The sequence below is a fragment of the Carcharhinus amblyrhynchos genome, chromosome 15 (assembly GCF_965287045.1).
Source record: "Carcharhinus amblyrhynchos chromosome 15, sCarAmb.v2.hapA, whole genome shotgun sequence".
Lineage (NCBI taxonomy): Eukaryota > Metazoa > Chordata > Chondrichthyes > Carcharhiniformes > Carcharhinidae > Carcharhinus > Carcharhinus amblyrhynchos.
Genome location: NC_137338.1, coordinates 74,623,606 through 74,639,844, shown reverse-complemented (window position 1 = coordinate 74,639,844; position 16,239 = coordinate 74,623,606). Strand labels below are relative to the sequence as shown.

General features: G+C 43.0%; 1 protein-coding gene across 2 annotated transcripts in view; it reads right to left on the bottom strand.

Annotated features, from left to right (window-relative positions):
- Positions 1-838: 838 nt before the first annotated feature.
- Positions 839-16,239, bottom strand: part of LOC145353447 (cysteinyl leukotriene receptor 1-like) — a 176,969-nt gene continuing 161,568 nt past the window's right edge. For both annotated transcript variants that reach the window (XM_080204228.1, XM_080204229.1), the window contains exon 3: positions 839-5,237. In XM_080204228.1, the coding sequence (XP_080060354.1) occupies positions 4,236-5,201 (966 nt within the window). In that variant the 5' untranslated portion in view covers positions 5,202-5,237 and the 3' untranslated portion in view covers positions 839-4,235. The remainder of the gene's footprint in view (positions 5,238-16,239) is intronic.

Here is a 16,239-nt window from a genome sequence, read left to right as displayed (position 1 = left end):
GTTTACATTAACACTGCAATGAAGTTACTATGAAAATTCCCCAGTTGCCACACTCCAGCCCGTTTGGATACACTGAGGGAGAATTTAGCATAGCCAATACACCTAATCAGCACGTCTTTTGGATTGTGGGAGGAAACCGGACCCCCCCCCCGCCCCCAGCCGCCGCCAGCACCAACGCCCCCCCACCCCTGCTGCCACCCTGAGAAAACCCACACAGGGGCATGGGGAGAACGTGCAGACTCCACACAAACAGTGACCCAAGCCAGGAATTGAATCCAAAAAGGTGATGAAACATGCTGCATGTAGGAGATGATGCTGTGGGCAGCTGTGCTAACCACTGTGCCACTGTGGTGAGCTACATTTGAAGATTCTTGACATGCAGAGTGCCACTCTGCATTGCAAATCACAGGTCAAATCACCAGTGGCTGCTGATGACAACATTGGTAGGCCAATATTTTGTGATAAGTAAGCGACATCATTTGATGGTTGGAAATCAGAAAGCATGCCATGGATGAATATAGGTTGCTGTGATTCACAGATGATACACACAGAAGGTGACCATTTGTTCTTTCCTAACTGCCGCAACTATCCCCATTTCTCTCATCTTTTCACATAACTAAAGCCCTCAATCACTTTGCCAAGAATCAATTTTTAAATATTCTTATAAGAGAGTGAATAGCTTCATCTAGTTTCTCCAATGAAACTCGAATTTGTGCAGACAAAACTGTTGACTATATTTTTTATTTGCACATTTTTTTTATGAATTGATGACATTACACACTTAATGTAAAAGTAATACAACAAATTTCTAATTGCAGCAAAATATTATAGCATTTAAGGTACATATACAAAAGTGCTTATTTATGAAACAAATATTTTTGTATTTTGCATAATTCCATTTACCAAAAGTTCAACCCTTAAAAGAGTTTTACTTCATATATACAGAAGTCAATTTTGTAAGATAAAATATATCATTTAGTATATTGATATACTTGATCAACAGTAGTAATTGGAACAAGATAAATAATCTAGTATAGAACCAATTGGTTACTGGATGGCACATTTATGTGAATCAGGCATCAGCAAAGCATCAATTCATGATATAAGGTGGATCTGGGCCAAATGCTGCGTTACAACACCAGTGTGTATAAAGACAACATTAGTAACAAAAAGGTGATGGAACGTGCTCCATGTAGGAGAGAGACAGATCAAACAATGAAAGATTTAGGAGAATTAGCTGAAGACGTAAGAGCTACAGGCAGATTAAGGAAGGTCTACTCAGGATTCACAGATTGCTGCTTTACACTGTTTGACAATACCTTTGAAGTATCCTTACAGTTTTAATGCAAAAAATGCAGTTGGCAAATTGCAACAAAGCACGTTCCACACACAGCAATAGGATAAATGATCAACTGTTCTGGTTTAGTGATGTCAGTTGAAGGTTAAATGTCAGCCAGGATACTGGGAGAACTGTCCTGCTTGTCTTCGAAATAGTGCCAGGTGAATATTTTCATTTAGCTGAGAGGATAGGCAGTGTCTTGGTTTAATGTCCCATCTGCACAGTGTAGCACTCCCTCATGATTGCATCGAAGTGTCAGCCTAGATTACATGCTTAAACCTCTAGCATAAGTCTTGAACCCAAAACTCTCTCACTCAGAGACTGAATCGGTGTATACACATGGGCTGTGATGGCAAAAACAATGAAAATCATTTGTGATTTATTGGGAAGTCTTTGTTTAATGTGAAAACCCAACAGGAAGTTCCAATCAGTTAAATAAAACCATAGCAGTAGGAAAGGCACATACAAAATACAAAACAAATTCAGTAGTCTAATGGAAAACTAATTCTAATCATTACCATCACAACAATTTTCCACTACCCCTCATCTCATTTGAAGGCCTGTCTAAGCATGATGCTCAAATAAAACGTTAGTTCCACTTTCAGTTTCAAATCTGTTTGTGAATTGGAATCGATCTGGATCTAATGATTTTGTTGTGTGATATCTATACTGGCTGATTAATTTATTCATCAAATGTTTTAAAATTTGACATTTGTTTATACTTCCTCTTTTCCCCCCACTGTGACCTTCGCCTCTAAACCATCTATTTGTGCCCCCATTTCCAATATTATCTTCAAGCTGAAGAAAGAGCTGTGGGGACTATATTCAATTACTTTCCCACTTGAAAGCCTAAATTGAACTGACAGAACCTTCAAAAATGACTAGTGTGGAATTCAAACTTTGACAACTCTGCTCTGAAGAAATCATCTGAACAGGTACATAATAAAGATACTTGAACCAATATAAATTGTAATTTATTTCCTTCATATCTCAAAAACATCAAGTAATTTCCTAAGAGTTTATAGATACCATCTGTGATAGCCCCCATAAGTTCCATGAGGAATCATTTATTGATCTCCCTGTTGGGTTCGTTGAATACAGGTTCTCTTGGTAACAGGCAATGGCCTGCCTGGGTGAAATTCATCACCCCAGCCCTTTATAAGGCAAACAGTGGGAAGGGACTGATCCAGGTAGGGACTTGTGTACGTAAGCCAGTGAGCAGTGGCTTAATTTTGTGTTTATCAATAAAGACTGTTCCTTTCCAGTTGGGCTTCCTGAGTTATTACATCATTCCACTGTAATTTAGTATGTTCAAAGAAACCACCCCACAATAAAATATTTGAAACATCCGAGTCAGCTCCATTTCATCTGAATTTAATGCACTTCCTTTGCAAACATCACCTAGCTGTGATAGGCTGTGTACTGATCACAATGTTATGTAGCCAGGCCATTGACTGAATTCATCCTTCACCTACTTGCTCTGAAACCATTCCACAATCTTCACTGACTTTGTCACAACACATCATCCTCAGGTTTGATTCAATTACACCTTTCACTGATTGTCAAAATGTTAAATCATTTTGACTCAATGCTATTTTGAGATTTGTCAACATTACATTCATAGGGAAAACAGTGGTGTTTTGAACAACTTGAATTGTAGTTACCTGTTTGTAAGCAACATCTGCAAATAAATTTATAGGACAAAATCAATCTGTGAGGGACTTGTTGGAACAAAGGTGGTAAAATGGATTTGAGGTGGATTTGCTGAGGTGTCAGACTTCACTCTAATATTAGCACTTCTGCATCAGAGGCGCAGGGTCCACTCCAGAAACATATAATTTATGGTAATACCTCAGTTTTTTAGATCAGATGTTATATTAAGGTCATATCTGCCCCTCAAATAAATATTAAAGATCCTGTGGCACAATTTAAAGAAGATCAGAGGAGTTGACTTTGCCAATATTTTTCCCTCATGTAAAATCATGAAAAATAGATCATACATAGAAGCCTTGACCTCCTAACTGATTGAGGGATATTTTTGTGCAGAAATTGATTGCAATATTTCCCTATATTCAAAAGGTATTCCATTGGTTGAGAACTGCTTAAAGTCTTTCTGCACTCATAAAATATTCTATCTACAGCCACTTTAACTGTATCCACAGCTGAATCCAAATAAGGTGTGTATATATGTGAATAAATTTGAAGTTTTTCTGTTTCCATTATTCTCTTAATTCTTCCACCAACAAATGAATACAATGTGTTTTACAGAAGCATTATCAAATGAAATTTGACACTGAGTTAAATAAGGTGATATTAGGATAGACGAACATAAGCTTTGTCAAAGAGATAGGTTTTAAGGAGGATCTTAAAGGAGGAAAAAGAGGCAGTGAGGCAGAAAGATTAAACTGCAAACCTTATGCCCAAGCAGCTGGAGGCACAGACAGCAATGAAGGAGTGATTACAACTGCATGCAGAAGAGGCCAGAATTACAGGAATGCAGATATCTCACAGAGATGTGGGGCTGGAGGATTCAAACAGCAAATTTGAAAGCAAACGTCCAGAGCAGCCCAAATGTGCAAGGATTTGAAGAAAAACCACAACTAATGTTGTTACAAGACAGTGTAAGAAAAGAACTTTATTATTCTGCAAAAACATGAAGGACTTGATGAACCCTTCAGACTGGATTTGTACTCAATAAAAAAAGGGCAGTATAAGGAGCTGCTGCTCTTTTCGGGTGATAACTTGTATCTGTTTGTCAAGTTAAATGATTTAATATAAGATAAGGACAGTGTCGCATTTGATTTTTTGACCATTTGTATTCTGAACAAGAGGAGAAATCTTGCATTCCCTTCAGTCTTAAATAATAATTAGAAATGCAAAATAACTGCTGGAGGGATCAGGTTTGCTGTATCGGGGTTGGAATGCCTTTGAATGCATTTTTGATTGTGCTTCTCACCTTGTCCCTGAAGGTCTCTGCTGCAAAGTAATATAAAATTGGGTCCAAACAGGGATTCATTATTGCCCGGCAAGAGGCAGCCACTGCAGTTTTCCAAACCAAACAGCTGACGTTGAATGTATTCCCCGCGGGGAAGAGCTCGGCAATGTAGATAGTTCGTACAATATGATAAATCGGAAACCCAGTTATAAATATAACCATTACACCAATAATCCTGGCACTAGCTTTCCTCCGGGATGTAGTTTGTTTGAGATGATTTGCCTTAGAAGTTAGCAAGGTCCTAATAACAAGTATGTAACAAACCATGAAAATAAAGAAGGGAATAATGAAACCCAAGACCAGGGAAATTAAATTCATGGTAAATATTATTTTTATATCCATATTAACAATCCGGTCTCTGACTTCAAAGCATTGACTTTTGTTATTTCCAATTGCCAGAAAAGGAATGGCTGTTAATCCAACAAATATCCATATTGCGATGCATATGATTTGCACGTTTTTGACACGTCTATACTTCAAACCTTTAATTGGATGCACTACAGCGAAGTAGCGCAATATGCTCATCAGAGTCAGAAAGTAGATGCCGCAGTACATGTTGAGGTACAGAGCATACGTCAGGAATTTACAAAAATAATGTGGAAGATGCCAATAACGTGTCGCATAATAATAATAATGAACCCGCCAGGGCAAAGTGCACACAAAGAGCAGATCCGATATCGCCAGGTTCACCATGACAACGCTGAATGCAGTCTTCTTCTTGTATAACCTCAGGAATACATATATACAGAAGACATTTTCAATGAATCCAAAAATAAATACAGTGATATATGTTGGTACATAGACATTAGTTTTAAAGTTGTCAATGTCCCCACATGAGCGATTCTCCAGGATGCTATTGTCATTCATTTTCTGCTTTGAGGAAATTTGTGCACTTGGACGTTTCTGTAAGAGGAAGGCAATAATTTTGGTGATGGCAAATGAACAAAAGATTAAATAGATTTACGTGCTTTTTTGATTTAATGCTGTGAATGTAACATGCTTTGATTACTTAGTCACCAGCATAGCTAATGGCATCATTCTTCCTCTCAATGCAGTCTCTGAAAAAGTTTTAACAGGACTTCCAATCTCTGGAAGTTCGTGTCTGGAGCTAACCCTTAAGATGTGCTAAGGGATCTCTCAGAAGTTCCCACGCACTGACAACACGGGAATTGCCTGGCAAGTTTGAACCCTCTGAAACTGAGTTGGCATCCCAGAGGTCAGATAGTTCTGATTTATGTTCTTAAAATAATTGCTCAGAGGAAGTTAGAAGGATTAAAAACAATTCTAACACTCACACCTGACTTCTCCTGAGCTCCTCACTTCTGACCCACCCCCCCCAACGTGCTTCCTTCTCAGCTACATCATGATCCCCTCCCTTGATCAACTCCTAAACTATGCCCTGACAACTCAACTGAACCCCTGATGACTCCAGACCTAACTACTCCCCACCCGATTGCCTGTTGAACCCTGACTATCCCTACAACCCCCTGACTTCTCCCCTGACCATCTGACTACACCCTGAGTACCCCCACATGATTACACCCCCAGCCAATTACCTTCCTGATCCCCAATTATCCCTGCATCTGCCCCGGTCCACCCTTAACCTGTACTTATCCACCTGCCAGCCTACCCTCTCACCCACTTATCTTCCACATTTACCTTCTTTCTCTAGTTCCTTGTACTGACTTTGGGACATTAAAACTTAGCAGAATAAGATGATCACCACCTTCTCCCCATTAAGCACCCTGCAAAGTTCCTCCCGATCACTACACCCTCCTAATCAGCACCCCTGCAGAGTTCTCCACATCATCACCCCTGCAGAGTTCTCCACATCTTCACCCCTGCAGAGTTGCTCTTGCCTCCTCCTTTATTAAAACCAAAAAGGTCTCTAGGTTATTCTTGTCAGAATGGAACCAATGCTTACATGACTTTCCCAAACTGCCTACAACTGAACTCCCTTAACAAGGGAGAGCTCCATATAAGCACTAAAGGATGGACACACAGGCAATAACACCAGGAAGATGGCACCAAAAAGAAGCATCCGATGATTCAGTGACACAGAGCTGGGCTGTCTGCTGGACACACTGCAGGAGAGACAATAATCTACCAGGGATTGGGCCAGCAATGTGGCCTGGGAGGCTGTGGCAATGGCTTTCAGTGCCAGTGCACTGATGCAGAGGACTGGCGACCAGTGATGGAAGATGATGACCACTTCCTTTGGGCAGGAAGGCTGCATCCCATCCTGACATTGCAGGTGCAGCAGACAGGACCAATGGCGAACCACCTGCTAACAACTCGTGGCCTTCTTGCACCCAACCCCGCAGCACATTTCTCCATCCCCTCTGGCAACCCATATGATAACCCAAACTGCTGAGGCACAGCCCCAATAAACCCCACCAATCATCCCACCTTGAAACCCTTTACACTGCTTGGTCTTCCAGCCCTCCTTATGTCCTTGCAGGATAAGAGGACCCATAACCACTGGAAGCATGTGAAAACTGGAGGTGGGGTCCTCAAGCTGCCTTTAAGGACCATGCATGGGAATTGACAGAGGAATGCACGGTAAGAAATGTCAATTACAGCCAGGTTAGTGTATGTGATGGAAGTGAACATCTACAAAAACTTTGTTATGACTTATTCCAAGTAAGTGGCATATGTTTCCCTCCCTTGCACTGAACCTTATGTTATTTATTGCAGGGAATGACCCTGATACACCTGGCCTTTGATGTCCACTCCCCACCCCCAGTTGTTCCCTCTGAGACACCCCACAACAGCTCAGATGACACCTTGCATGGAAACCCCGAGGAATCCACAGAGGCCGGCACATTCCATTCATCACAGGCTTCCATCACACAATGTACCTATGCAGCTATGATCACCACAGCGGGACAGGCTAGCAGTGAGGCCTCTGGGTCACTTACTGATGTGCACAACACAGCCATAAAGGCAGGAACATCCAAGGCCTCAGGCATACAGAGGTGTGCCGAAGGCAAGGATTCAACTGCCCCAAGCCAGGTACCAGGCCTCTGGGATTGGTCATCCTGAAGTTGCTAGAAATGCATCAGCAGAGCCAGGGAATGCTGGAGGGGCTGTCAGCAAGAGCGCAGCAACTGCAAGTCTTCCACAATGGAAAGCCTGGGGCAGGAAATGGTCACCATGGGTAACAGGGTGTAGGACATCCTAGAGACACAGTGGACCATGGCTGAGACAAAGTGGGCCATGGCCAACAGTGTTGCTGGCATTCTGGGACACAGTGGGCCCTGGCAACAGGTGTGGGAGGCATTCTGTGGACTTTCCAAGGCTGGGACTCTTGCTGGCATTCTGGAGATACAGCAGGCCATGACTACAGGCCTCAAGAGCTTATCCCAGTCTCACAGGGCAATGTTGAGGCCCAGTTTCAAAGGTGCCATTGCTAGGGACTCGCACATCATGGGATAGACCCAGTTGGGTTTCCAAGACTGGCAGAGCCAGGTGATGCCGAAACTTCTGGAGATCAGTCCAGCTGCCCCTCCATCCCATGGAGTTTCCCCAAGGCCAATGGGCACACCAAGGGAGGAGGAAGGGCTGCAGCCCATGCCAGAGCCTTCCAGCCAGGAGACACCAGATGTCCCCAGAGTTTTCAAATTCCCCCTTCCTGACACAGGAGCATTTCATGGGCAGCGGAATGAACAGGATGGCACAGCAACATGTATCATCTGAAAGTTGGCCGAAGCCCTCTGGGAATGCCTGTCAAGGGTAACATGGGGCACAGAACACAGCTGAGCACCTCCACCTCCATCCTGGAGTGGCAGGGGTGGGGGGGGGGGACACCTAGATGAAGCAATAGACATCATAAGATTAAGAGGTTCTAGCATGCCCTAGAGGGCATGAGTGAAGGGCTATACTAGTTAGGTTTAGGAAAATAGGCATTGTTTAGAATCATATACACCTGCTATATTGCACAGTTAAATATCATGCTTCCATGTTATTGCACTTAGTTTCACCAATAAATGTTATTGCACCCCACAGCTGTGTCTAATCTGTCTATGATTCTCACCTCCCCAGGAAACCATACCCAATCGCATGCATAGAGGCACAGAGCATTGTGCTGGGCAAAAGAGGCCTTTCCACCAACAATGACAGCCTGTCTGCCTCAGTATGTCCAGCTCCCCAGCAACCACCAGACTCTGTGTCAAGCACCCCCTACCCCTCCATTGCCTTTGCTCACCAATCCCTGGGCCATTGCTCCACACACTTGTGCCCCTAACCCTCACTTTATTTGGGCCATGGCCCCAGTGTGCAGTCAGGCAGCAGGTAGAAATCGGACTTGAGTGGCACCAGAACAGCATCACATGATACAGTGTGCCACATCACAAGTCATCATCACCCTCCTGCCTGGAAAAAGAAATCATTAGCACAGCCAACCCAGGCCCATCACCCTGGTGCGATGTCAATCGAACCCATGGGGAGGTGATGTGGATTAGGTGATGGGGTTGCCAGCTCCCGAAGTGTGGTGCATGCACCTGGAGCAGCAGCAACTTCTGTCCTGTGGACCCCTAGACTAGCACAGGCCCCCCCAAATCCCAGCATCCATGCAAGACTCCCCACCCCACCCAGCAACTTTGCGGTGCCTGAGAAGCCCCCTGCATTTTGGGGGTTTCTGCTGATTGGGTCTTACCCCCTTGTTCCCCTTCACTACTGCTGAGTCTGCATATACTTTTATAGTCCATTTGTGTTTCACACTAGTGTGACATCGGCGAGGTGAGAAAGATACCAGAGGCAGGAATGAGCTGTGCCAAACTCGCTAATTAGATGCAAACCTATTCAATTGCATGGAAATTGTGTACAATGATGTTCATGCCAGAAAAAAAAGGCCTGGAAGGATCCTGAAAAGCCTGACGCCAGGCACAAATTGGATTTTCCAGCTCCCGCTCTATTTTCCCACTCTGCTTTGCTAATCGACCAGCGCAGCGGGCCGGATAGATTGCACCCTTTATCTACATAATTCCCCAATTAAATATTCCTGTTCACTTTGCATATCTATCAATGTGCTTTTTCCCCAACCTCACTTCTCCTACGCATTAATATTCCTGTTTCTTCAAAGAAACATTTAATTTCTTTTTACAGGAATTTAAAAACTGGGTGAGATTTTTGCTATGACAGAGAGGCTCTCCTTCATGGGAAAATAGCACAAATCAAAGAAGTCTCATCCCTGAATACGGTACTTCACACTTTCATAGAATGGGACTGGGGGGGTCGGGGTATGTTTCACTGAACAGCGGTTTACAAAGGCATCTGGCTATGTATATCAACTGCCTCCACAAAAGTGAGATGATGGTAGGCCAGCAGTGTGAAACCTGACATGTGTAGATTCAACCTGGCAAGAGTAAGCCTGAAGCCCAGGCATTTGCTCTTGGGTCAGTTAAGCAGAGATGGGACAATTCCTGGCTCTGCGAAACTGACCTTTTAAAATATCTGCCGAAATTTCTGATTTCCAGTCTGGGGTGTTGGTTTAGAAGGTGGGGCACACATGGGTCAAGGTAGGTGTAGGAAAATACTTTGTTAAGATGGTGGCGCGGGCTTGTTGGGCCGAAGGGCCTGTTTCCCGTGCTGGGTTGTTCTCTGTTCTCTCTGTTCAAGCAATTTGGGAAGAAGTGAGGAGCTGGATGGAAGGCCTGCCTTGGGGCTCTGGCATTGTGCCAAAAAACTGAGGAAAAAATATATAATGAAGCATCCCTCAAGCCTTTCACTCCCCCATGTCCATCAATGCCAATCAATACTGCCTCTGACCCAAACCCATCCCCATGGCCCTTTATGCCTCCATACCAGGGTACACCCCCCCAAATAATACACCCCCCTTCATAGCGAGGGGGATTGAATATAAAAGTAGGGAGGTCTTGCTGCAGCTGTATAGGGCATTGGTGAGGCCGCGGCTGGAGTACTGTGTGCAGTTTTGGGCGCCGCACCTGCGCAAGGATATTTTGGCCCTGGAGGGAGTGCAGAGGAGGTTTACTAGGCTGATACCGGAGTTGAGGGGATTGAGCTATGAGGAGAGGCTGAATAAACTAGGCTTGTACTCGTTAGAGTTTAGAAGAATGAGGGGAGATCTCATTGAGACGTATAAGATGATGAATGGGATGGATAGGATAGAGGTGGAGAGACTCTTCCCGCTCAAAAAAGACAGTAGGACTAGGGGGCACAGCCTCAAGATAAGGGGGAGGCGGTTTAGAACGGAGTTGAGGAGGAACTTTTTCACTCAAAGGGTGGTGAATCTCTGGAATTCTCTGCCCGTTGAAGTGGTGGAGGCTGCCTCGCTAAATATTTTTAAGAAGCGGGTTGATGGGTTCTTGATAAGAGAGGGGATTAAGGGTTATGGGGAGAGGGCGGGAAAGTGGAACTGAGCCACGACAGATCAGCCATGATCTTATTGAATGGCGGGGCAGGCTCGAAGGGCTAGATGGCCTACTCCTGCTCCTATTTCTTATGTTCTTATAATCCCTATGACCTCTCATGTAAATCCCCCTCCCCTTCCCATGCTAAAATACACTTTCCCAAACAACCTCTATGGTCTCCGTGTGCCTGACCCAGGAGTGAAAATCTGGGCCTCTGTTTCTGGTTGAAATTTAACTGGAAGATCAAATATTAAACAATGTTTGGGGGTGAGAGAAAAAGGAGTTGATGAGGTTGATGTCATTCATGCTCCATAGACTGTTAAATGGCTGCAGGCAGCTGCTAATTGTGGCAGGACAGGAAACCCCAGAATTCAAAAAAAATCCTGTCCAACATGCAGAAAAACTTATAAATGGAATTTTAACAGCCCCTGAGGCATTCTTGACAGTAGGTCCAAGGGGGCATTAGAATAGAAGGACATTGGATTAGTGGGCTGTCTGGCTATCTGCTCGGTCAGAGACGCACTGCAAGTGGCAAAAACTATCAACCTGGCATGGGTAGGTAGACAGTTTTAAATAACTAAGTATCCATTTGTGGTAGATGAGGGATACCTGTGGAATCATCCACGTGGCAGACAACCCATTAAATGGCCAAAGTCCAACAGATGCCATTCTTCTAGCTAAATTGTTCCAGCATAGATACAAGGTAGACATCTACATTATAATGTAGAACTTCGACCTAATGGAAGTCCAATCTGGCCAACTATCACCTCATCAGTCTTCCTTAATCATCAGCAAAATAAAGGAACGTTTCATAGAAAGTGTTAAAAGCTGGCTGTAAAATTATTAGGTTACTAACAAGAATACTAATTGTTAAGATCTAACTTTATTCGAAACTAACATCTAACTTTGTAAGTTACTAATGCATGATTTTATTAGCCACCCTTCTTTGTAAATTGCACATCGAAGTGTGTCCCAAACCTGGCTAATGTTACTTGCAAGTGTATCCCAACCTGGAACATTGGTTCAAGGGAGTGTATAATTTTGTTTATAGGGATATTGTGAAGAATTACAACATGTGCAAGACCCAATGAGAAAGTTACCAACTCAGTCATAGTATAACACTTAAAGATTATTTATTGCAATAAAGACACATATACAAACAGGACTTAAACAATCTAAGACAGTTGTATATAGGAACTACTGAACACCCACACAATTTATGTAAAATTATTCCTTTTGATCCAAAATATATTTCAAAGATCTGAACTCTTTCAGAACTTCACTCTCCCTGAACTTCCCTCTTCCCAAACACCCAATTCAATAGGTCTATAAGCAAAAGGCCAGTATATAGTTATCACTCTATATAGTTCAGGAGTTATTCTGGGGAATGTCTCTTCTTCACAATTGTTCTTGGCCTCAAAGATACGTGGTCTAAATGAAGTGAAGATGTGTGATGCTCTACTGTCTAAATGTACCCCAGCTCAGACACAATTTTATGTCAGCCCCAAGCCCTGAACTCTTCCTTGTTGGCCACACCTGAGCTGTCTCATGGAAATATTCTTGGTTCAGTGAAGTGCTTTGGTCCGCCTTGTTGTCCAACAAAGGGCATACACGCGATGGGTCGTACAAGGGCTGCTCTTGGATGTTTTGAGAGTAGCCTAGTACTTCACGTCGTTAGTGTACGCTTAAACTGGACCGGATGCTGGGCAACACGACAGCTCAGTGACTATCACTGTTTGCTGTACAGATACATGGATTTGGGCCAGTGTCTGCAGGAGTTTGTGCATTCTCCCCGTGCTTGCGTGGGTTTTCTCCGGGTGCTCCGGTTTCCTCCCACACCCCAAAGATGTGCTGTTAGGCTGATTGGTGTAACAAATTGTCCCTAAATTAGTCTTCCCTCAATGTGGAATGCCGTAAGCATAGACAAGGGTCATGGGTGGAGAGGGGACTCATAATGTTAAAATGGCAGCACGGGCTCGTTGGGCTGAAGGGCCTGTTTCCTGTCCTGTGTTGTTCTTTATACTTTGAAGAACTGCCTCCATGAAAGTTTTGCTTCTGGTCTGCTAGCTAGAACCAGCTTACAGATTCCTAGATGGAAACTGTCTTAGTGCTTCCACGAAAGATTGGCAATTATACCATGTTTCTCTTTGATTGTTCTCTCTGTATTTGTTATCTGTCCCCTCAGTTTTTGTGATTCTAAAAGATAAAGATGTGTATGCCTCCCCTTGATGTTCAATTATCTAACTAAGGTGTTTCTAAAAGCAGGACAATTTTTTTTGGTCTGTCTAAAACTGCTAATCTCATTACTGGGACACTCTCTTTTTGTGAAATGCCTTTTGAAATTGTGGTGGCTTTTAATCTGCTAGTTTTGTGACATTCTAGGTATTGCTAGTTACTAGACACAATCATGACAAGTGGGAAAAATTAGTAAGAAGTCACAATACAGAAAAGATGCCAAGGATTCTGTCAGTTTGTCAAGTTATAAAGAACCTATTGGAGCAAAAAGAACAAAACCCTACTGTCTAAATGTACCCCTGCTTGGACATAATTTCACATCAGTCCCAATCCTGAACCCTCACTTGGGAGCTGAACCTGAGTTGCCTCATGGAAATGACCTCCACACCTTTTCACTCAGCATGGAAGGGTTTCCTGTATGAGCTGCTGCTACATTATCTTCACTTCCTTGTCCATGAGCCCAAACATGATCTAGCATGCTTTTTTGCCATCTGCTGGCAGAGGTCCCCAATGGAGGGCTCTTTGAGAGAGCCCTCTCTTTCACCTGGGGTGGAGGATGCTACATGCAGCAGTCCCATACAACTGTAGGATGTGTTGGTTCATGGACTTCCAAGATGTTGTGTTTTGCTGCCTTGTGGGGTCCATGGACCACACATATGTTAATCATAGATTGTACCTGTTTTAGTTATTTGAAGAATCTTTTGCTTGAGTTTTGTTTGCACCAAGTACAGAGAAGAACAGGAGGGAGAAGGACCAGCTTGTGAACCAACTCCTAGGTCTGACCAAACTTGCCACCATTAGGACCAAGCAATAGGCAAAGAGGTCCTCCAAGCCAACTGCCTACCCCTCCTTTGTGGCTACATTAAAGACAGGGTGTCCTTTGGGAGGGAGCACTCCATGTCTGTTCTATTGAGGTCTTCCAAACCTAGTGGGCACCACAGGGATCGGGGTGCTTTATTGACATCTTTAATCACATTTTGATTTGATGCTTTAAGTTTCCTTTGAGATTTGTTTTTGTTTGATGTAGTATCCTTTTAGGAAGCTGCCTTTTTGTTTGGTGTCTTACTTTATTATTGTTTAATTGGTTTGTCCCCGAGGTAAGATAACTATTCCTGGTTGGTCATGATGGTATATAGTTTTGTTTTTGGAACGGTATGAAGAGTCACATGAAACCCCAATGAGAATAACCAGCCATTTGTTGTATAACAATTATTAAAGACTATTTATTACATTAAAGAAACAATTAATATACACGAACAGGACTACAATACTCTGAGATAATTAAGTATATGAATCACTGAACACACAGTTTATGTAGAAATCCCCCCTTGTTCCAGAATATTTTTATGATCGCTGAATTCCTTAAGACTGTCCTTTTCCCAAACAACATCCAAATTAATTAAATCTACAAGTCAAATCCAGCTAATAGTTACCACACAATACACAAATCAAACCTGGGATATGTCTTTTCCTGGTACAGCAAAGATACTTAGCCATCTTTGCGAAAATGTCTACAATACCTTGACTCTAAGTCTTCTGGCTGAGTTGTGGACTGGCCTCTTGGACTTTAATTGTAAATTTGCCTCCTAGCTGCTAGATATACATTGATCTGCCTGCTTCTGAGGGTGCTGGTAATTATATGATTCTTCCTTTTTGATTCTTCATTCTGTGTACTAGGCTGTCTGAATCTCTCAAATTCCTTGACTCTAGAAATTAGCAAGTGTATACCTCCACTGATCTCTCAGTTGCCTAGGTAAGCTGTTTCCTACTAAATAAATGCAAACGGGAGGAACAGCATCTCATCTTCTAGTTAGGTACATTACAACTTTCCAGTCTCAACATCAAATTCAATAATTTTGGATTATTATCTCTATCCCACCTCAATCCCTTTGTTTTCATTCTATTTTGTTTAATTTTTTATTGTTTTCTCTCTTATTTCTTTATTGTCTTTCTTCAGTTTTCTTCCCTCTCCTTTATCCCGCTTCCCTTATCTTTTCTCCCCCTTTGCTAAATTTTACCTCTGCCCCATCCATTCCACCGCCCCCCACCCCCCCCCAAAATCTTTGCCCCGTGATTTCAGCTTCTCTGCTGTTTGGCCATTCACACCCTTTATTTTCTCTACGGACTGCCCATTAGCAGTCTTTCCCCTGGGTTTCTGTGGCTATGACTCACCATTCCCTCACCATGCTGCATAAATATCTCTCACTTTCTATGCTTTTAGCTTTGACAAAGGGTCATCTGGACTTGAAACGTCAGTTCCTTTCTCTTCTTACAAATGCTGCCAGACCTGCTGAGATTTTCCAGCATTTTCTCTTTTGGTTTAAGCTGTTTCCTACTAATAGAATGTCTTATACCTGGCTCTGTTTCGCTGTCTGCTAATCTCGTTACTGGAAAAATCACATCCTTTGAACGTTGGCTACTGCTAGGGGGATTTCTGCCAGTTGCTGGGCAGATTGCATTCTATCATACCTTGTTAAATTCTTGTTACTGCCCAGTGTTGCCTCTTTTAGAAAGGCATGGGGTCTATGTTTGCTTGCTTCATGTTACGATGTTTACAATCTTACATTCAGACAAGAGTTATGCTTAGACTTCAACAAGGCAATTATTCAAACAGGCATGTTTTAACAAGTGAGGAAGTACTGACCAATTTGTGTATTCTCTTGGTTTGTCCCTTGAGGGGTCAAAAATGCAGATGACTACAGGGTCCCATCAACTATAAATCTGCCATTTTATGCACCAATACACCCAGGTCTCTCTGCTCCTGAACCCCTTTAGAGTTAGTCCCTTAATTTTACGTTGTCACTTCTTCCTACTAAAATGAATCACTTCACGGTTCTCTATATTGAACTTCATTTCCTACCTGTCCATGCCTCTATTTTCCCAGAAGACTAAGGACATTTGCCATGTCAGCTATTACTCTCACCAACTTTTACAGACACAGAGAAAACATTCTTTCTGGCAGTATCACAGTTTGGTATGGCTCCTGCTCTGCCCCAGACCACAAGACCTCCAAGCATGAAAAACATTCAAAAGATCGTGAAGATAGCCCAATCTATCATGCAAACTAGCCTCTCATCCATTGACTCTGTCTACACCTCCCACTGCCTCAGCAAAGCAGCCAGCATAATTAAGGACCCCATTCACCCCGGACATTCTCTTTTCCACTTTCTTCTGTCAGGAAAGATACAAAAGTCTGAGGTCACGTACAAACCGAACAGCTTCTTCCCTGCTGCTGTCAGACTTTTGAATGGACCTACCTTACATTAAGTTGATCTTTCGCTACACCCTAGCTATGACTG